Source organism: Sminthopsis crassicaudata, chromosome 3, assembly GCF_048593235.1.
Source record: "Sminthopsis crassicaudata isolate SCR6 chromosome 3, ASM4859323v1, whole genome shotgun sequence".
Lineage (NCBI taxonomy): Eukaryota > Metazoa > Chordata > Mammalia > Dasyuromorphia > Dasyuridae > Sminthopsis > Sminthopsis crassicaudata.
The window spans coordinates 655925696-655948274 of record NC_133619.1 but is presented as its reverse complement, the minus strand read 5'-3'; the positions used below and the strand labels follow the sequence as shown (position 1 = coordinate 655948274).

Genomic DNA, 22579 nt, shown 5'->3' with positions numbered 1-22579 from the left:
ATTTGGTGCATATATAGTTATTATTAATATGACTTCATTGTACTTTTCTACAAGACCGTTTCCGTCTTTATTTTAACTGGATCTTTTTTGCTTTTGCTTTGTCCAAGATCATGATTGCTATCTCTTCTTTCTCTACATCAGCTGAAGAATAATAGATTCTATTCCAACCCCTTGTCTTTATCCTGTGTGTATTTCTATGCTTCAGATGTGTTTCTTGTAAACAATATACGGTAGGATTCTGGTTTTTAATCCATTTTATTATCCACTTCCATTATAGGGGTGAGTTTTTATTCTATTCACATTTGGAATTCTATTCTACCCTACAAGGAAGAAAAAAAGGGATAAGAATGACAGAAGGGGAAAGATGGACTGATAGAAGTGAGGGTATATTGGCAAAGATGGTGATCCAAAGTAAAACACTTGTGAAGGGGGGAAAGGTGGGGGATAAAAAAGAGGGGAATATACAATAAAAATCTACTTCTTACCTGTGTAGGAAGTCAGGAAGTCACTTAACCCCGATTGCCTCAGCAGCCAAAAAAAAAAAAAAAGAAGAAAGAAAGAAAGAAAGAAAAACAATTAAAAAGCCAAAGCATGTGACAACTTTCACTTCAAGGAAACAAAAAAGTGAGCGGGGATTCCCCCTTTGCGAGGTCTCTCCAACATTCCCCCTTCGCCGGTCCGACTCTCGGCACAAACGGGCCAGTAACTGTCGGCAGACGGCGGCCTTCCTCTCTGCAGCCCGAAGCCCGGCTCCGGCCATTAGCTGCCCCCCTTCTCCGCAGTCAAATACAACATCTGCTCCCCAGGCAGGAGCCCGGCCTGTTCCCGGGCGGTCCCCCCTTCGGCAGGAAGCCCTCCCCGCCCCCCTGGCTTCTGAGGGCGTCCCCCTTTTATTTCCTGGATGACTCCGTGTGGCGCAGAATCTCCCGGTGCTAGATCGCGGACTCCCGGAGGGCAGGGCCAGGCTCGAGAAGACTGGCCGGCGTGGCCCGGCGTCCGTCACCCCGGCCCCGCGCGGCAGGTCTCGGACTTCCTCACCCACTAAGGACTAACCCAACTCGCGCCTGGTTTGGTCTCAGCAAACTCAGCACGAGGCGGGGCGGGGCCGTAGATCACAGGGTGGGATGTGGGTCGGGAGGAAGGACAGGCGTCCTCAGCCTCCTCCTCCGTAAAACGAGCCTTAATAATCCTCATCAGGCGCACCTGGAAGGGAAGAGAAGGCCAAAAGCACGCGGGTCCCGAAACCCCGAGGGAGCCAGAGAGTCCCGGCTCGCGGCGAGAGCGTAGCCACAGAAAGGGACAGCGGGAAGCCCTCTGCGGGCACAGGACTACGGTAGCGCGCCCAGCCGCCCTCCGTGTAGTACGTGCCCACACTGCCCCGCCCTGCGCACCGCCGGCCCAACGGCACGCCGGGAACTGTAGTCCGGGAACGAGGTTCCGTGTGCGCAGGCGCAGCGGCCCGGGAGCCGGCGTTCCGCCATTGGTGGCCGGCCGGCTCTGGAGGCTCATTGTGGCGGCCCCGGCAAACGGTCCTCGGACTGACGGGGAGGAGAGACCCGGCACGGGTGAGTGAGGATGGCGGGCCCGGCCCGGCAGCCAGTGCTCTGCTGCTGACGCTCTCCTCCCATGTCGCCCTGGCTCATCTTGGGCGGCTCCGCCGGTGCTTTGTCTTCTGCCCGTGGGGGTCCTTGGAGCGCCGAGGCGCGTGCGCGGGGTTGAGGGGGTGGGGTGGGGGTCTCCCCAGGGAGTTGTAGGCTGTGTCTGGGAGGGTGGGTGCGGCAGGGGGCGTCTATAGGAGAGTCTTTTGGGGGAGCCGGAGCAGAGTAAAGGGGAGGGGGCGGCGGAGACGGTGTTTCCGCGGGAGAGGGTTCGGTGTTTAGTGTCTACAGGGGAGGGGCCGGGGTCTGGATGCGTCTCTATAGGGGAGGTGCTGGGGGCCCCAAGGGAGTATGGGCGAGAAGAGGAGCTCTTGGGGCAGGACCCAGTGTGAGGGAAAGTGCTGGGGGCAGTCGCCGGGGTCTGGGGGATGGGGCATTTGTGGCACCGGCCAGACAGCCCCTCTGGGTAAGGCAGCCTTAGCCCTGGGGGGGAGGTCCTGCAGGGAGGCAGCCTTAGCCCTGGGGGGGGGCGGTCCTTCAGGGAGGCAGCCTTAGCCCTGGGGGGGGGTCCTGCAGGGAGGCAGCCTTAGCCCTGGGGGGCGGTCCTTCAGGGAGGCAGCCTTAGCCCTGGGGGGGGGGTCCTGCAGGGAGGCAGCCTTAGCCCTGGGGGGGAGGGTCCTGCAGGGAGGCAGCCTTAGCCCTGGGGGGGGGTCCTGCAGGGAGGCCTTAGCCCTGGGGGGGGGGTCCTGCAGGGAGGCCTTAGCCCTGGGGTGGAGGTCCTGCAGGGAGGCAGCCTTAGCCTTGGGGGGGGGGGTCCTGCAGGGAGGCCTTAGCCCTGGGGGGAGGGTCCTGCAGGGAGGCCTTAGCCCTGGGGGGGGGAGGTCCTGCAGGGAGGCACCCTTAGCCCTGGGGGGGAGGGTCCTGCAGGGAGGCCTTAGTCCTGGGGGGGAGGGTCCTGCAGGGAGGCAGCCTTAGCCCTGGGGGGGGTCCTGCAGGGAGGCCTTAGCCCTGGGGGGGGAGGGTCCTGCAGAGAGGCAGCCTTAGCCCTGGGGGGGGAGGGTCCTGCAGGGAGGCAGCCTTAGCCCTGGTTGTATCCCTCCCCAGCCTCCTTCCTGACAGTCTTGTTTCCCCCCCCCCATTTCCCTAGATCTCTTCCTCCTTCCCGATGCCCACCATGCCCAGATGCCATCTCTGGTCCCCAGAGCCATGATGGTGTTGGCCCAGCAGCCTTTTCTGCTGAGGATGCCAGCCTCCTGGCACGGCCTCCCTCCCTCCACTCCATTCCAGCCTCCTTGCCCTGGCTTCCCGGGCCGGGCCCCTCCTCTGACTGTTTCTCTGTGTCCGGGAAGGGCCGTCTCTGGAGGAGAGCGAGGCTGACTTAGCCCAGCCCTCCCTCCAGTCCAGGTCACTTGTGTGTCACGGGGGCACCTCCCGATGTCAGGGGCTTGGGGAATGAAGGACAAAGTGGGCCGGCTGCCGACACTAATGGCCTGCCCTGCCCTCCACCCTTGACAATGACACGCGTTAATGTCCCAGCCGTGTGTCCCACCACATCCTGGAGATCACTGGTCCGAACATCCAACAAACTCCTTAACTAAATACGTTCTGCGTGTAGACGCACACACACGTGTACATATATTAGCTTGGAAGATAATTTTTTGTTCATAATTAGATTCCCTCTCTGGCGGTTCATTCTGAGGTGACTCAGGGTTCTCGAAGATCGAGTTCTGGGAATCTTGGCGGACTGGGCCCGGCCAGGAAGACCCAGCGTGGATCTGGCGATGGCCTTTGTCCACGGTCCGAGGGTAATATAGCCAAAGGCAGAGAGACTTTGGGCCCGACGGAGCTCCCTGCTTCTTTATTAAGTTTCTACTCCCCGGAGGCGCCAGGGGCACGAGGAGATGAGGAGCTGGCAGACGGCAGGCGCTGCCCGGATGCAAGATAGTTTTAAGAAGGTTGTAGCAGCCAGGGAGCTCAGGAAAGGATGCGAGTGCATTACATATACCGTTTCAATATAGACACAAGTAGTGCGTTATTGTAGGATGCAATTACACGTCAGACATAGGACCGTTCCTGATTTATGTTCGAATGTAATTAACATTTCGGAAGAGAATGTTTCCATTTATAATTAAAACTTTAAATGATTTGATTTCTATTTCATTTTTAATAAAATCCATGGGAGCCGATGTGATTTCCAAATGAGGGTTTGAAATGCTGCTCAGGATTTGAGATCGATCCTGGAGGTTGCTGGGAAGCCGGGGAAGATTTCTGGTAGGAAGGTGACAGTCATTCGGGGGGGTTCGGAAGAGCCCTTTGGCAACAGTGCAGGGTGGATTGGGAAGGAGAGACCTGGAAGGGAGGCCGGTCTGAAGGCTGGTGGGAGAGTCTAGAAGTGCGGCGATAAGAACCTCTCCGAGGTGGTGGCTGTGTGAGCAGAGAGAAGAGGACGGTGCACAGGTCTTGGCTACGGTGCCGTGAGGACGAGAAAAGAATCACGGACACCAGGGTGGTGGGCCTGGTTCCTGGTAGGATGCCCTTGACAGTAATAGGAAAATGGGAAAAAATATTGGGGGAATGGGAGCAGAGGAGAAGATGAAATCTACTTTAGGCTCACTAAATTTGAGGTGCTTAAGGGATGCCCAAAAGCCAGGAGGTGATAGGAGGTTCAGGAGAGAGATCAGAGCCGAAGACGTAGGAGGGAACCTGTAACTAAACGCATGAGAGTGGGGGCCGGGGCAGAGCCCCTGGGATGGAGATGCAGCAAAGCAGCCCGAGACAGAGCAGTCAGAGGAGCGAGAACCGGGACTGGAGAGGGAGGAGAGGGGGTCGTGGGCCGTGTCACACGCAGCAAATGGGGCAGGAAGGGCCCTAGAGCTGGCGATTGGGATCATGGGTAATTTTGGAGAGGCCGGTTTGCTTCCCTTGAGAAGGTTGGAAACCATGGCGCCAAGGGTTAGAGAAGAGGAAACGGCAGCACTGAGGAGAGTTTCCTTGGCCTGCCTCCACCCCGCACTCTCCAAGCTTCTGGGACCTTCTGGTCCTTGGAAATGAAAGGCTTTCCTGACTGCTCCCAGCCCAGCCCACCCGGAACTCTCTCCCTCGCACCCCAGGCTTTCTGTCACAGCTCGGATCTTGCTGGCTGCAGGAAGCTTTTCCTGTCCTCCTTAACTCTGGTGCCTGCCCTCTGTCGAATAGCTGCAGTTTGAGGGCCACGGCCATGTCCCTCTGGCCACTGGTCCCAGGGGGCACTGGAGCGGGAAGGGAGGCAGGGGACCGCACGACCCCCCGCCCACTTAGATCCAGTTTACGGGCACATCATTAATATTTTCCAGTGAGGTTTGGAGGGAGTGGGGGCGGTCAGAGTTTGGACGAAGGCCTTTAGGAAGGGGTGAAAGGACTGCCTAGCTGCAGACAGGGCCCAGTGAGGATTACTTGAGAACAATTTGTAGCAGACTCAGTCGCATCGTTTGGAACTTTGTTCCAGTCCTTTTGGTGTCCAGTAGGAGGGAAGGTGGTGGATGGTGGGAGTGACCCACAGGTGAGATTGGCAAGGGGGGACTACCCATAGGGCAAGTGGGCGCCTCGTTGGAGCACAGATGTAGTGCAGAATCCAACCAGTTTACCAAGAGAGAATAGGGAAGGCAAGAGAGCAGTCATGCAAGGGTGGCTTGGGAAAGAACTGAGAGTTGGGATGATTCGATGTCGCAGAAAAGACTCCGAGTCAGAGGGAGAGGCGGAATGGCAAAAGGCTGAGGAGACAAAAGCAGTTCAGGCTTCATAGGCGTGGAGGAGCAGTGCTCAGGGCTGTGGGAGGATGGTGGAGGAGCGGTGCTCAGGGCTGCGGGAGCATGGTGGAGGAGCGGTGCTCAGGGCTGCGGGAGGATCGTGGAGGAGCGGTGCTCAGGGCTGCGGGAGCATGGTGGAGGAGCGGTTCTCAGGGCTGAGGGAGCATGGTGGAGGAGCGGTTCTCAGGGCTGTGGGAGGATTGTGGAGGAGCGGTGCTCAGGGCTGCGGGAGGATAGTGGAGGAGCAGTGCTCAGGGCTGCGGGAGCATGGTGGAGGAGCAGTGCTCAGGGCTGTGGGAGGATGGTGGAGGAGTGGTGCTCAGGGCTGCGGGAGCATGGTGGAGGAGCGGTTCTCAGGGCTGCGGGAGGATCGTGGAGGAGCGGTGCTCAGGGCTGTGGGAGGATCGTGGAGGAGCGGTGCTCAGGGCTGTGGGAGGATGGTGGAGGAGCGGTGCTCAGGGCTGCGGGAGCATGGTGGAGGAGCGGTTCTCAGGGCTGCGGGAGGATCGTGGAGGAGCACTGCTCAGGGCTGCAGGAGGATGGTGGAGGAGCACTGCTCAGGGCTGCGGGAGGATGGTGGAGGAGCGGTGCTCAGGGCTGCGGGAGGATGGTGGAGGAGCGGTGCTCAGGGCTGCGGGAGCATGGTGGAGGAGCGGTGCTCAGGGCTGCGGGAGGATCGTGGAGGAGCACTGCTCAGGGCTGTGGGAGGATGGTGGAGGAGCAGTGCTCAGGGCTGTGGGAGGATGGTGGAGGAGCACTGCTCAGGGCTGCGGGAGGATGGTGGAGGAGCGGTGCTCAGGGCTGCGGGAGGATCGTGGAGGAGCACTGCTCAGGGCTGTGGGAGGATGGTGGAGGAGCAGTGCTCAGGGCTGTGGGAGGATGGTGGAGGAGCACTGCTCAGGGCTGTGGGAGGATGGTGGAGGAGCACTGCTCAGGGCTGTGGGAGGATCCAAGCCCTGAGGATTTGTCTAGGTGAGAGGTGGGGAGATCCTGAAGTAGTCAGACACCAAGGGTTTGTTCCTTACCTACTCTTAAGACAAAGGCAGGGGGCCCTGCTGCCACAGGCTTCACAGCTGAGTGAGGAGGGCAACAAAAGTGGGGGCACCAGGACAGGCTTGGGGGGGGGGGTGTTTAGTTGGGACTTGAAAGAAGCCAGGAAATGGAGGCGAGGAAGAGGAATGGTCCAGGCAAGGCAGAAAACCAAGGGGAGGGATGGAGGCGCTTCCTCCCTGCGCTGAGGCTTTGGGCAGAGGCATCAGATGTAAATAAGAGGGAAGGTGAGGAGGAAGGCCCCTCCCTGAGCCCGGGAAGGTGGCTGTGGAGCAGGGAAAATGGGCCGGGAGGGAGAGGGAGCAGCCACCAGGCTTGGCAGGCGATTAAATGGGCCTTGGGGTTGCGAGTTCGTGGGCCAGAAAGATGGCGGAGGCCCCTGGGAGAAGAGAAGCTTGTGTCTGGATATCCTGAGTGGGACGTTCCCAGGGTGGGAGTTCCCAGGTTTTCTGACGTGTGGCCGGAGGTCAGGAGGGAGCCTGTGCGTGTCCCCAGCACGGCGGTGATCGTTAAACTGATGGGAGCGGGGGTGGGTTTTCTCAAATAAAAGGGCTGTCATCTGAACTGAGGGGGGTTACCCCAGGGAGATCACGGGTCACTTGTGTGTGTAGGGGCAGCTAGGGGGCGCAGTGGACCTGCCCTGAAGTCGGGAGGACCCGAGTTCAAATCTGGCCTCAGACACCACTTCCTGGCTGTGTGACCCTGGGCAAGTCCCTTGAGCCACTTGCCTTCCTCCTCCCCCCTCCCCCCAAAACTAGGGGTGTATGTATCTGGAGGCCCGCTCCCCTAAGCGTTATTTTGACCCAGAGGTAAATCTGATGTTTGACAAACTTGTCTCTGACTCGACAAGCGATTCTGAGGAGTCGCGCTGGGTCTGGCCCAGGATAGGTTTGCTTTGAGTCTCGTCGAAGCAGTGACTCTCAGCGTGCCCCGCTTTGTGTCTGCAGGGAGACCGAGGCTGCGGGCCCCCCGGGGGACAGTGTGAGGCTCCTAAGTTGGGCTTTTGCTCTTTCAGCTCCACCAGAAGCGGGGAATGAGACCGTGTGGTAGGACAAGGCTGCGTCCTCTCGGGGACTTCGTCCGGACCTTTGAGTGAGACTGATGTGAACGAGCCGGTCCCGGGGCTGCTGCTTCTGCCGTGCTTTCCTGCCGCTCCGTCCCGGGGATCCAGCGCTCGGGTAACATCAGATCCTCCAGGAAGGGGTGACTATGGAGGACGGGGCTGTGGTGATCGGAGAAAGAGGTGAGCGTGTGGGGGGATGGGGCCAGCCTCTCCCCCGTTCCCCTTCCCGTTGGCCCCTCATGTCCTCATCTCGGTCCAGTTAGGCTGCACTCTCCGGGCTCTGTTCCCCAGCCCCGGCCTGCCCAGCGCCCACCCCCTTTTGTCTCTTAGTTTGGTTGATCAAGATTTGAGTTCTTAAAAGAATCTCTTCGTCAAAGCAGGGCGAGAGGGAGAGGGAGCATGAGGCGCGGCCGTGAGGCCACGCAAAACTTAGTGAGGATCTCTCCCTCCCCAGGCTGTCATCTTGGAAGTGATTGCTTGAATCCAGGTGTGGGGCTTTCCTTTTGCTCCCACTTCGATTTCTCTCATTGGAGCGGGCCTCTTGTTCTAGTCCGCCCCTCTGTGTCATCCGGCAGAAAGCACGGCCCTCACGGCTCCAAGTCACGGGTGTGGGCCCCGTGGCAGCCCCCTCACACGGCGGCAGGCCGGACCCGGAGGGCCCTTGGGCGGACCCTGGGTGTGGGCCACGTGGCAGCCCCCTCACACGGCGGCAGGCCGGACCCGGAGGGCCCTTGGGCGGACCCTGGGTGTGGGCCCCGTGGCAGCCCCCTCACACGGCGGCAGGCCGGACCCGGAGGGCCCTTGGGCGGACCCTGGGTGTGGGCCACGTGGCAGCCCCCTCACACGGCGGCAGGCCGGACCCGGAGGGCCCTTGGGCGGACCCTGGGTGTGGGCCCCGTGGCAGCCCCCTCACACGGCGGCAGGCCGGACCCGGAGGGCCCTTGGGCGGACCCTGGGTGTGGGCCACGTGGCAGCCCCCTCACACGGCGGCAGGCCGGACCCGGAGGGCCCTTGGGGGCCCCTGCTGCAGAGACCAAGCAACATGAAGGTCTTGGGGTGGGTCTGAGAGTGAATGTGGAGCTGCGGGTGAGCAGGACCCTGCACCAGCAATCCCGCCTGACTTTACTGATGGCCCTCTGAAGTCGGTGCTGTTTTTATCCTCCCTATTTACAGATGAGGAAACTGAGGCAGGCAGCTTTTCAGGGGCTCACCCAAGACTCCAGTGCAAGGGGCTCTGGGCAGGATCTTTGTGCCCTTCACCACGAAGGTGGCATGGGATCAGTGCAGAGGGGCAGTCTTGGGTGGCCTCCTGCCCCTCAGCCCCAGCAACCAGGGGCATAGGTCAGCAGATGTGGGGTGTCTCCATCCATCACCCAGCCTGACACAGTGCTTGGTCTGGACTGCTCCCCCTAGGAAAAAAGGGCCAGGGGGCTCAAAACAAATCCGGTCGTGATGTGAGAGGGTCAGGCTGCCGGTGCCGTCCCAAAGCTCGGCCTTCTGCTGGTGTCCTTGGGCAGAATGGCAACATCCTAGTGGGGGGGGGATGCTGGCGTGGGTTCTGGGGCACAGCTTCTCCAGCCAGATCCTGGTGCCTGGGATGGGCCCTGCTCTGGCGCTCGCTCCCACTCCGATCAGCGTCCCCCTCTCCGAGCCCTGGCAGCTGTTGCTGACCCCGAGTCGGGCGTTCTCACTTGACAGAGCTTCCATTTGTATTGTCTTCCTTGGCCCTCTGAAGACTCCCTGCGCGGGGTCAGTCAGCCTTTGTCACTCTGGAGGCCGAGGTGACAAGTGTCTCGCTGGTGGTCTCCTGGCAGAGCCGGGCTACAATCTGCGGCAGCTGCGGGCCGGGCCACGGACCCTGAGCCGCAGGTTCCCCCCGTGTCCCCTCCCTGCTCTGGTGCTTCTCTCAGGGCCGGCCTCTCTGTTAGCCATGTCCATTCCTGTCCTTTTTCTCTTTCAGTCCTGTCGTTGCAAGACCCCGGCCTTCCCCGAGGGAGCGGAGAGGAGGAGGAGGAGGAGGAAGGTGGGCTGGCTGTGTTCCAGGTGAGTGCGGGGACGAGTCTTCCCTTGTCTTCCCCTTCCGCCTGGGCAGATCTTCCTCTGGGCCAAGCCCTGACCCCTTCTCATCAATAATGTAAGTTTCTTAGGATCCCCAGATCCTTAGAAAGCATCTCTTCCAATGTCCTCATTTGTCCCTAAAGGAATATTTTTCTCTGAGAATGAAGAGGCCACACCTAGGAGGGCAGAAGGGGCCTCCTACCCAGGCTGCTTGTGCTTCTTCACCAGACTTTGTAAATTTTCTTTTTGCCTTTGTGTGTTTTTTCCCCCCCCAGTTTTATATAAAAACAACATTTTTTTGGTTAAAATTTTTTTTTTCGTATTTCCTTATGAATCATGTTGTGAGAGAAAAATAAGAACAAAAGGGAAAAAACAAACAAACAAGAAAGGGGGTGGAGGGAGTGCACATAGCTTGTGTGGATCGATCTTCGCTCTGCATGGCTCCCTCCCTGGTTGCGAGTGCCTTTCCCATCCCAAGTTTAGGGGTTGCCTCGGACCACTGACCCGCTGAAGAGCCAGGGCTGCCCTGGTTGGCCACGGTCCCCTCTCGCCTGGCCCAGCGCCTGCAGGGTCGGCCATTTAATCATTGAGAGACACCAGGCTCGGGACAGACAGGACACGTTCGGAGGAAAGGGGAGGGAACCTTTACTTTGGGTTGGGGTAATCAGTGAAGCGAGTCCAAATCCAGCCTCGGATCCCCGCTAGCCAGCCGACATCTTGACCCTTTTCTGCCTCAGTTCCTTCATCTGAGCCTGACAGAGGGCTGTGGTCGTCCTTTGTTCTCGGAACCCAGAGTGACATCGCTACGTTAGAGCCGAGTTACAGCGTCCGCCTGTGGCTGATCAGACCGGCACGAGCTCGGAGAGCTCGGCCACAGGCCGGACACACGGAGTCCACGTGCACACAGGGGCACCTCGAGCTGCTCCAAGTCTGCTTCGGGCAGAGAGCACAGCGACGTTGATGTGGGTGCCCCGTGCTGGGTGGTCCTGGGCCAGTGTCTTCCAGTCGTGCATAGGGTTTCTTTTTTTTAACTTTTATTTAGTTTTTTTTTTTTTTTTTTTAGTAAGTTTATTTTTAATACACATTGCTTTATGAATCGTGTTGGGAGAGGAAAAAACCAGCAAAAAGGAAAAACCATGAGAGAGTAAAAAACAAAAAAGAAGTGAATGCAGCGTGTGTTGATTTACCTCCAGGCTCCTTAATTCTTTTTCTGGGTCCATGGCATTTTCTGTCTGAAGCCTATTGGGACTGCTTGGGATCGCTGACCCACCGAGAAGAATCAAGCCTTCCGTGGTTGATCATCACCCATTCTCTCTGTTCCTGTGTACTGTGTATTCCTGCATCAGTTTGTGTAAATCTTTCCAGGCCTTTCTCTAATCAGCGTTCCCCATTTCTTATAGAACAATAACGTTCCATTACCTTCATGTACCACTCTATGTGGCCAATTTCAGAGCACCCAAGACAGTCCTTGTATTGCTCTTTTGACCACCATGCGAACTCTCCCTGAAATGGCCTTTCAGGCATTTAAACAATGTGGCCAGCTGTTCGAGTGGGCTGCTGGGCACAGACTCAAATGCCAGTCATCTGGGTTGGACCCGAGGGAGGGAGCTCCAAAGATGAGTGGGGTACCTTCCTTAGGAAAGTCCCACCACTTGTAGAGACGCTGGTCTTGCATCTAGTCAGAGATGCCAGTCAGGATCTAGTCGGAGAGATTCCAGTTAGGATCTAGTCAGAGAAATGCCAGTTAGGATCTAGTCAGAGATTCCAGTTAGGATCTAGTCGGAGAGATGCCAGTCAGGATCTAGTCGGAGAGATTCCAGTTAGGATCTAGTCAGAGAAATGCCAGTTAGGATCTAGTCAGAGAAATGCCAGTTAGGATCTAGTCAGAGAAATGCCAGTTAGGATCTAGTCAGAGAAATGCCAGTTAGGATCTAGTCAGAGATTGCAGTTAGGATCTAGTCAGAGAAATGCCAGTCAGGATCTAGTCAGAGAAATGCCAGTTAGGATCTAGTCAGAGATTGCAGTTAGGATCTAGTCAGAGAAATGCCAGTCAGGATCTAGTCAGAGAAATGCCAGTTAGGATCTAGTCAGAGATTGCAGTTAGGATCTAGTCAGAGAAATGCCAGTTAGGATCTAGTCAGAGAAATGCCAGTTAGGATCTAGTCAGAGAAATGCCAGTTGGGATCTAGTGTGGAGAAATGCCAGTTAGGATCTAGTCAGAGAAATGCCAGTTAGGATCTAGTCAGAGAAATGCCAGTTAGGATCTAGTCAGAGATTCCAGTTAGGATCTAGTCAGAGAAATGCCAGTTAGGATCTAGTCAGAGATTCCAGTTAGGATCTAGTCGGAGAGATGCCAGTCAGGATCTAGTCGGAGAGATTCCAGTTAGGATCTAGTCAGAGAAATGCCAGTTAGGATCTAGTCAGAGAAATGCCAGTTAGGATCTAGTCAGAGAAATGCCAGTTAGGATCTAGTCAGAGAAATGCCAGTTAGGATCTAGTCAGAGATTGCAGTTAGGATCTAGTCAGAGAAATGCCAGTCAGGATCTAGTCAGAGAAATGCCAGTTAGGATCTAGTCAGAGATTGCAGTTAGGATCTAGTCAGAGAAATGCCAGTCAGGATCTAGTCAGAGAAATTCCAGTTAGGATCTAGTCAGAGATTGCAGTTAGGATCTAGTCAGAGAAATGCCAGTTAGGATCTAGTCAGAGAAATGCCAGTTAGGATCTAGTCAGAGAAATGCCAGTTGGGATCTAGTGTGGAGAAATGCCAGTTAGGATCTAGTCAGAGAAATGCCAGTTAGGATCTAGTCAGAGAAATGCCAGTTAGGATCTAGTCAGAGATTCCAGTTAGGATCTAGTCAGAGAAATGCCAGTTAGGATCTAGTCAGAGATTCCAGTTAGGATCTAGTCAGAGAAATGCCAGTTAGGATCTAGTCAGAGATTCCAGTTAGGATCTAGTCAGAGATTGCAGTTAGGATCTAGTCAGAGAAATGCCAGTTAGGATCTAGTCAGAGAAATGCCAGTTGGGATCTAGTCGGAGAAATGCCAGTTAGGATCTAGTGTGGAGAGATGCCAGTCAGGATCTAGTCAGAGAAATGCCAGTTGGGATCTAGTCGGAGAAATGCCAGTTAGGATCTAGTCGGAGAGATTCCAGTTAGGATCTAGTCAGAGATGCCAGTCAGGATCTAGTCGGAGAGATGCCAGTCAGGATCTAGTCAGAGATGCCAGTCAGGATCTAGTCAGAGATGCCAGTCAGGATCTAGTCGGAGAGATGCCAGTCAGGATCTAGTCAGAGAAATGCCAGTTGGGATCTAGTCGGAGAAATGCCAGTTAGGATCTAGTCGGAGAGATTCCAGTTAGGATCTAGTCAGAGATGCCAGTCAGGATCTAGTCGGAGAGATGCCAGTCAGGATCTAGTCAGAGATGCCAGTCAGGATCTAGTCAGAGATGCCAGTCAGGATCTAGTCGGAGAGATGCCAGTCAGGATCTAGTCAGAGATGCCAGTCAGGATCTAGTCAGAGATGCCAGTCAGGATCTAGTCGGAGAGATGCCAGTTAGGATCTAGTGTGGAGAGATGACAGTTTCAGATCCAGTCCATAGAGATGCCAGTTAGGATCTAGTCAGAGATGCCAGTCAGGATCTAGTCAGAGAGATGCCAGTCTTGGATCTAGTCGGAGAGATGCCAGTTAGGATCTAGTCAGAGATGCCAGTCAGGATCTAGTCAGAGAGATGCCAGTCAGGATCCAGTGTGGAGAGATGCCAGTTTCAGATCTAGTCCATAGAGATGCCAGTTAGGATCTAGTCAGAGAGATGCCAGTTGGGATCTAGTCAGAGAGATGCCAGTTGGGATCTAGTCGGAGAGATGCCAGTTAGGATCTAGTCGGAGAGATGCCAGTCAGGATCTAGTCGGAGAGATGCCAGTCTTGGATCTAGTCGGAGAGATGCCAGTTAGGATCTAGAGTGACGTTTGCTAGGCCAGGACATCAAGAGCCTGGGTTTGAATCTCAACTCCCATAGTTCCTATAGAGACAAGTCATTCACTCCTTCCCAGTTTTATCAACCAATGGTGGTGGTTCTTCTAGGAATTTTCCTTAAAATTGTGAGTTTCATTTGAGAAACTGTAAACATTTTTTTTTTTCCTGAGAAAATTGGGCTTAAGTGACTTGCCTAGGGTCACACACCAGGAAGTGTTAAGTGTCTGAGGTCAGATTTGAACTCAGGTCCTACTGCCTATCCACTCTATCCACTGCGCCACCTATCTGCCCCTCTTTGTAAACGTTTGAAACTCCTAACAGCCAGGCCCCTTCCCACCTTTTAAATCTTGTGCTTCCAGCCTTGAATTCAGGAGGAGCTGAGTTCAAATCTGGTCTCAGACACTTCCTAGCTGTGAGACCCTGGGCAAGTCACTTAACCCCAGCCTCAGGGGAAAAAAAAAAAATCTTGTGCTTGGTTCCCCTCCCCACGTCCCACAGGCCATCCACACTGGCCTGCTTGGAGATCCTCAGACACAGCTCCCCGTCTCCTGGCTTCCTGCTTTTGTTCTGGCTGTCTCCTGATAGCTCTGTCTGTTGGTCTTCCTGCCTTCCATCTGGATTCATCTGAAATCCTTCCTTCCAGAGGCCCTCCCATGTACTCTCTCTGTATCTTCTCCATACCAGTTATCTTCATGTCCCCTCTTTCAGGAACCGTCTGTGCTTTTTATTTGTGTCCTCAGTGTTCAGTCCAGTGTCTGGCACAGAATAAGTCTTGAGAAATAAATGCTTTCTTTTCTGATTCACTGTAAACCTTCAAGCCCAATACAGATGGTAGTTGTTAATGACAATAATGATGTCATTGTTGTTATTATTATTGCTGGCTTTACCCATATCATCCTCCTTATTCCTAAATTGAGCTTTCTAATTATAGTCTCCTTCATTCCTCATAATTGTATCCAAGTTAAGGAACTTAGAACTAAGTCGTTTTTTGGTAGGTACTTGTAATGAACTAAAGCCATGATTACATTTTTTCTAAATTTCTTTGTTCTCTTTTTCCTTGTAAATATTTTTTCTTCCATCAAAAGTTCAGACCGAGAGGGATGGGGGGAAGGGGAGTTGTTTTTGTACATTGAAAAAAAATTTACAAATAGTAAAGAATACTTAGGAATTCAGCTACTGATACATTATATTTCATGGAACTATACATCTATAAAAGACCTTTATAGAAATAAAGGCAAACCTTCATAATTGTAAAACTATGAGTTGCTCATAGTTGGGCTATATCAGTATCATCCAAATGAAATATTGTTGTTCTCAGAAGGCTCCAAGTTCACAAGACTGTTAGGAAGAAAGGATGTCACTATTTAACCTGATACCAGTCTTGAGGAGGGAAGAAGAAAAATTTGAAACACAAAGTCTTGCAAAAATGAATGTTGAAAACTAGCTTTACATGGAATTGGAAAAATAAAATATTATTGAAAATAAAAAGTAATAATAAAAGGACGGAGGTAGAAAGGAAATTAGGGAAGAAGGTAACCAGGCACTAGCATATTATATGATGCATAGTGTGAAACTTTATGGCATGTTCCAAATTTCCTTCCAGTTACTTCTTTTTTTTCCCCCTCAAAATCCAATTTCTTTTATGGAAAGGTTGAATCTATTGTGATAGCGCTACTCTCTCCTGACTTCCAGGCTTGCATCTACAACTCCCATAGACATGTTGAACTGGATGTCTCATAGACATCTCAATAGATGCAAAATTGACCTCATCATCCCTCCCCTATATTTTTGAGGGCCCACTCCTTCAAGCTGTGCTTCCTGACTCCTTACTCTCCCCCTCCTCCCTCAGCCCCATCCACACTCTTGCCGTGGCCAGTAGATTCTGCTAGTAGAGAGAACAAGTCTCTCACGTCCCTCCCTTTTCCCCTCTCCCACTGCCACGGCCCAGAGCTGGCCCTCATCGCTCAGACTAACAGGTTTCCACATGGCCCCTTCCTGCCTTTCCCCTCATCCTCCACTCTGCTCTCAGAGTGATCTTTCTAAAGCTCAAATCAGATCAACTCCAGGGGCTCCCTTTTATCTCTGGAATCAAAGACACAGTTCTCTCTTTGGCTTTTATAACTTCGCCCTGTCTTTCAAGTTTTCTAAGATTCTGTGACTCTGGTCTTGAACAAGATACTTCATCTTCCAACTTCCAGACTTTACATTTGCTTCCCTCGTACCTAGAATTCTGCCCCTCCTTACTTACAAAGGAAATCAATTACATTGAAATAGTTATACATCTTTGTGTTCCAAATTTTAATCTGACAGATTAAATATGTACAATTCTTCTAAACATATTTCCATATTTGTTATATTGTGCAAGAAAAATTAGACTGAAAGGGAAAAAAGCAAACAAAAAGTGAAAATACTATACTTCAATCCATATGCAGTATTCTCTCTGGATGTGCATGGCATCTTCTATCCCAAGTCTATTGGAATTGTCTTTAATCATTGTGTTGTTTTTTTTTCCATTTCGTCCGTTCTGTTTTGTAAGGAGTTATATGATTTTTCCATTTCACTAAATCTATTTTTTAAGGAGTTTTCTTCAGATAATTTCTGATTTCCTTTTCCAAGATAGCTACACCTAATTCCACTTCTCTTATTATATTCTTATTATAAATAATCCATTTTCCTTTGTTGTCCTGCAACCTTCTCCCAAGGAAGACTTGAACTAAATTATACTTATTAGGTTCTAATAAAGCCAAACTGGCTGCCACGCTTGGAAATCTGACACTGTCCTACCTGTGAGCCTCATTTCTGCTTCTCTATATCCCTTTCCTGCTCTTGCAACTTTCCTTCCCACAGGCAATACTGCCTGTCTTTTAAATGTCAGGTGTCTTCTCTTCCACGAAATCTTCTTTTATTCCCTATTCTATACTTTCAGAGCACTTATCTTGTATGTTCCTTATCCACTCTTCTCATTTTTTATTGTAATTGTTTTATATTTCGTTATTTCTAAATACGCCATTGCCTCCTACTTGATTAAATCAGCTACATGACAATGGGAACCAAGTTTCTACTTCATTTTTAGGACCTACTAGTGCTTTCCATTTAGAAAATGCTTATTGATAAATATTTAAGGAAGTAATGAGAGCAGGGATAAGGGAATTTTGCCCTGACAATAACAGAAATAAAGGAAATAGTGTTTTGGAAGAGATAGCAGCGTCACACCTATAACTGTAGGCAGGAACTTTGAACACCTTATCATGGTTTGTGCTCTGCATTCTGTCCCAAATATGACTAATGTGATGTATTTGGCTAGAGATTAATATTTGAAGTTTAAGTGTATATTATTGACTTAAAATTCATTTTGACTATATTGATGTGTGGTTTGGACTTTAGGGAGATAATCCATGAAGCTCGAAGTGAGAGTCAGGTGGTGACCACAGACTACCAAGTTTATGTCAAAGGGGCCTGTGGTATTGTTGTAATACTTGACACAAGGTCCTCAAAACTCCCAGTGATCGCTATGCCCCATCCTTTGTCCTTGTGAGAAGTGAGCCCGATCTGAGCAGGAGTTTTTGTTTCAGGAACCATTGACATTCAAGGATGTGGCTGTAGAATTCACCCATGAAGAATGGGGCCAACTGAACTCTTCCCAGAAGAACCTCTTCAGGGATGTGATGCTGGAGAACTACAAGAACTTTGTCTTCCTTGGTAAGGACGGACAGCTTTCCTCATGCCTCACCACTTATTCATTGGAGCATCTTTGCATCTTCATTTGCTAAAGTCTGAAGAACTTAACCAACACTTTGGCTTGGTATGTAGAAGACATAATGGGAAAAGATTCCTTTTTAAGGTCTGAGAGATAATGCAGTTCTATACAAAGGAGAAAAGCCTTTGTCTTATGTAATTATAAATCAGTTTCATTGTTCTGAACCTGAGATTCTGTCTTGCACACTGTTCCCATAAGACATAGAGTTCCCTCTGAAGTCTTATGTAAATACATGGAAAATTCTCTTATGGCAGAAATTGGATTAATTTTCTTCCTGGTTTTAAGGCACCATTGTGAGTCACTTGCCAAACTTCCTGGGAAAACACTTCCCTGATAAGGAACATCCTTCCTAAGTCCATTGTACCACTGGCAAGACCTTCCTAGCAAACCTCTTTTCCCAGAAGAGAAAGTGAGGTAGGCATTGAGTGTTTGCCCTCATCCCTTTCCTCTTTGTTTCCCTTTGAGCAGGACTTCCGGTTTCCATGCCAGCGGTGATCCTACTGTTGGAACGGGGAGAGGTGCCATGGAGCTCAGAGGGAGAGGAGCCCAGAGGCATTCTTTCAGGTGAGGGCAGAAAGCCAGAGAGACTGTAGCCATTGTAAACTAAAGTTCCTTTGAAATGCTGGACCTCCTTATAAGTCTCCAGGCTTACTGGGAAGACCCCTAGCTAGTATGAGCTGTATAGCCTATATTAGTGTAGGGGCCTCCTATTTGGTGTCCTGACCTTGAGATCCCCATTCTAATCCATCTTCCCCAGAGCTGCCAAAGTCATTTTTCTTACACATGTATATATGTGTATGTATAATACCTTACAAGTAGCACAGCAGTTAAATTTACAAAGGGCATTTCTTCTCTGTGGAATAGTATAAATATTCTTATCACTATTTTATGGATAAGGAACCCGAGGCTTAAAAAGACTTTGACTCTTGTAGTCACATCTTAGTGCCAGGTGGGCTTCAAATTAGTTTTCTGACTCTTTGAGTCTGTACTTTTATCATCACTCATGTTGCCTCCCTTTCCTTGATCCAGATCCAGGGATATTTGCTCAAATCTTAATTTCCTTTTCCCATTTCTAACCTTTGAGCATTTTGACCAATCTTTTAAATCTTTTGTTCTCCAAATTCTTCAGTCCTTTCAACCATCATTATAATATTTGATATGTTATTCCACATCTTTAAACATTTTGATAGGATCTCTTTGGAAACATTATAGTTTATTAATGTCTCTCTAAAATTGTTTTGTCAAGATCCAACCCAAGTCATTCAATGTGGCCTAGTGTAAAATCAAATCATCATGGAATACAGAGAGGCCAGTCCTCTTTATGTTCTGGACACTTTATATCTCTTAATACAGAAAAAGAATTTTGTTTATTTTGAGAGACCCTCAGCATTTTTTTGCATGATACTCTTCTGATAAATTAAAACTCCCCATATTTTGAACCTCAAATTAGATGTCTTCAAGCATGTACTTATATAATTGATAATTTGAACATTACTATAGTACTTGATATTTTATCCTTGTAAAATTTTATCCTTTTTCTTTTTTTTCTCATTGCCCTAGCCTATTGAAATGTTTTTAACATTAAGTTAAAAGACTCAAAATATTGGCTGTCGCTCACACCTATATGTCAGTAAGAAATGGATAAAGGGATATATACATCTTATGTTTTGAACAGGACAGGACCCAAGGTATAGACCCCTGAAAGACATCATCACTAAGATAGACTTCCAGGTTGACATTAATCCATTAACTAACATGTTTCCAATACAAACTACTACAAATCCACAAAGAGATTCTATCACCCATCTTATATGGAAGGGAGAGTCAAGGAATGTAGATCAAAAAATAAATTTAATTTTAAAAGTCAAAAATGTGCTTTTCCTTTTCAGATTGGGCATCTTTTTCCTGATGGAGGAAAGAGAATCTAGAACTTAACCATAAAATGCTTTTCACTTAATTAACAGTTGATATTGACACTTGTAGTTTTTGTTTTTCAGATTCCATCCGTCAGGAGGCTGTATGTAAAATCAGGAACACAGCTCCAAAAAGAGACAATTTCATGGGAATACCATCTAAACAAAAAGTGGTAGCAAAGACTGGAGGTAGTAGCTGGAACTCTGATATGGGAAAAGTTTGGGAACACAATATAATGTTAGAAAATCAGAAAGACAAGCAGGAAAGACAGTCAAAACAAGTTACAGTTGCTCTCAGCAAACCTCTTCATGAGGCAAGTGTCCTTGAATATAATACATTTGGGAGAAGCTTTCAACATAGGCCTATCCCACAGCAGAGAATTCATACAGGAAGAAGTTTTCACAATTACGATGTCCTTGGAAAGAGCATTAAAGAATTTTCAGATCTAATTAAATGTAACAAAACCATCTTAGGGAAAAATCTTTCTAAGCCTCTTGGTTACCACTCAGGTCTTATTCAATATCAGATGATAAATACTAAAGAGAAACCCTTTACTTATAGTGAATATGGGAAAGCTTTCAATCCGAATGTAAACCTTAATAAAACAGTTCATGCTGGAGAGAAACGCTTTGAATGTAATGAATGTGGGAAAACCTTCAGCAACAATTCATGCCTTACTCTTCATCAGAGAATTCATACTGGAGAAAAACCCTTTGAATGTAATGAATGTGGAAAAGCATTTAGCCAGAAATCAAACCTTACTTTACATAAACGAATTCATACTGGAGAGAAACCCTTTGAGTGTAATGAATGTGGGAAAACCTTTAGCCAGAAAGGACACCTTATTGAACATCAGAGGATTCATGCTGGAGAAAAACCTTATAAATGTAATGACTGTGGGAAAACTTTCAGCCAGAGAGGAAACCTTAATGAACATAAAAGAATTCATACTGGAGAAAAGCCCTTTGAATGTAATGAATGTGGGAAAGCCTTCAGCCAGAGAGGACACCTTACTGAGCATCAAATAATGCATGATGGTGATAAACCCTATAAGTGTAATGAATGTGGGAAAGAATTCAGCCATAGGACATCCTTTATTTATCATCAGAGAATTCATACAGGAGAAAAGCCCTATGAGTGTAGTGACTGCGGGAAAACCTTTAGCAAGAATTCAAATCTCACTCTCCATCAGAGAATTCATACTGGTGAGAAACCTTATAAATGTACTGAATGTGGAAAAGCCTTCAGCCAGAGAGGACATTTTAATGAACATCAGAGAATTCATGCTGGAAAGAAACCCTATAAATGTAGTGAATGTGGGAAGGCCTTTAGCAAAAACTCCAACCTTACTCTACATCAAAGAATTCATACTGGAGAGAAACCCTATGAATGTGGTGAGTGTGGGAAAGCCTTCAGCAAGAAGGGTCATCTTACTGAACATCAGAGAATTCATGCTGGAGAAAAACCCTACAAGTGTAATGAATGTGGAAGAGCCTTCAGCCACAAAACAACCTTTATCAATCATCAGAGAATTCATACTGGAGAGAAACCCTATGAATGTAATGAATGTGGAAAAGCTTTTAGCCAGAGAGGAAACCTTACTGAACATAAGAGAATTCACACTGGAGAGAAATGTTTTGAGTGTGGTGAATGTGGGAAAGCTTTCACTCACGGGTCATCTTTCATTCATCATCAGAGACTTCATAATGGAGAGAAACTACACAAAAGAAATGAATGTAGAATGTAATAGAAAGACGGCTGAATTTGGAGTCACAAAATGTGGGTTCAGATTCTAGCGCTAGTACTTGTTATCCATGATACTTGGGCAAATATCAACTATTCTGGGCTTTACTTCTTTCATCCATAAAAAAGGGTTATGTGCTTGTTTTTTACAACTCCCCGCAAGAGCTGTTGTAGACAACTGCTAAGATTCATTCCAGACATTTATCCACAGTACTGTTAAAATGGGGGAAAAAAACAGGCAAAGGAAAAAGAAATCCCATAAATGCAATGAATATAGGAATGATTTTGACATAAGTTTAATTTTTAAGAAGCACTAGATAAGTCATAACTACAGACAAGCCCTAGCAATGCAGTGACAGAGGGAAGATTTTTGAAGTGTAGGTCACTCATCAAACACTTCAAGATTTTTATTGAAATCTGTTTAATAGCTGACTCACAGGTTTTAAAGCTTGTAATGCACTTTACATACACTATTTCATTTGAGCTTCAAAACAAATCTGGGGGGCAACTACTACAGATATTCCCATATTACAAATGAGGAAGGTGAGACCCAGAAACTATTTGTCCATCATTACAAAGCAATAAAAGTGGGGAGGATTTGAATCCAGGTCTTCCTGACTCCAGGTTTAATAATTTCCACTACCATTTGCTGCCTCTCTAGTAACTCCACTCAAATATTATTTAGCAAAGTAAGCTTCAGAAACTTCTTATTAATAAATAAGAGAAAAATGATCTATGGTGACTTTATTTGCTCAAGTTGGGAAATGTTAAAATGGACACTACTTGTCAGAATTCAGATTGTTCACCTAATAGAATCAGTTTTGGGAAAGCAATCTGTCAGTTAACATGAAAAGTTACAAAAGAAGTAATCACTTTGAGTCATGATCTGTAGTTGGAAATATACCCTAAAAATGTTACCCAAAATTGTCGAGGATTTTCATAGGAGAATTATTTTTAAATTTTTTTTTTTTTTTAATGAAAGTAACCTTAAGTTCAACAATAGGGAAATAGTTAAATAACTTCTATTACATTATGTGATGAAATATTGTGAGGTTAAGACTGACAAGTATGAGCAAAATAGAAATCTGAAAAGACCTTTATGACGTAATTGAAACTGTGAAAAAGAGAACCAGTAAAATGGCATATACTTAATATAAAAAGAATGGACATTGAGAATCCTGATGAAGACTTAGAGAATGACTGAAAAGTAATGACATTTTCTGCATTGAAATTCATTATTTAAGTGTAAATAGTTGCAAAGCAAGTTTAATTGGTTGTGTTGATGTCTGATACTGATTGTGATTTTAAAAAAATAATAAATTAAGGCTGGGCCCATCTTTAACTTAGGTAGCATGATGTAGTGGAACTTGGAATCAGGAGGCCTGGGTTTGAATCCCTGGGGTATAACTTAGTACCATGTAACCCTGAACAGATCTTTACCTCTCAAGAGCCCAAGTAATTGTACTTGCACTACTGTCTATTAATAAATGGGTTCCATTATAAGTGATGTCTTGTCCTGGTTGAGAATGTTAGAGTCAAGAAGCAACCTCAAAGATCATAGTTCAGCTCCTTTATGTGACTAAACACTCACTTGGGGTAAGGGTGGGGAAATAACCAAGCTGGTATTTTTGGATTCTGTT

The 22579-nt window shown here is 48.9% G+C and overlaps 1 protein-coding gene across 2 annotated transcripts; it reads left to right on the top strand.

The window, feature by feature from the left end:
* The first annotated feature begins 1444 nt into the window (after positions 1–1444).
* Positions 1445–22439, top strand: LOC141564725 (uncharacterized). 2 transcript variants are annotated; one of them, XM_074307587.1, is made up of 6 exons: positions 1445–1565; positions 7449–7676; positions 9457–9539; positions 17098–17224; positions 17751–17846; positions 19280–22439. In XM_074307587.1, exons 2-6 carry the CDS (start codon positions 7643–7645, stop codon positions 20941–20943), a joined length of 2004 nt encoding a protein of 667 aa, XP_074163688.1. In that variant the 5' UTR covers positions 1445–1565; positions 7449–7642; the 3' UTR covers positions 20944–22439. The 2 variants fall into 2 exon arrangements, with proteins under 2 accessions (XP_074163688.1, XP_074163689.1); XM_074307588.1 differs by lacking the exons at positions 1445–1565; positions 7449–7676; positions 9457–9539 and having other exon boundaries at positions 17191–17327.
* The last annotated feature ends 140 nt before the right edge of the window (positions 22440–22579 follow it).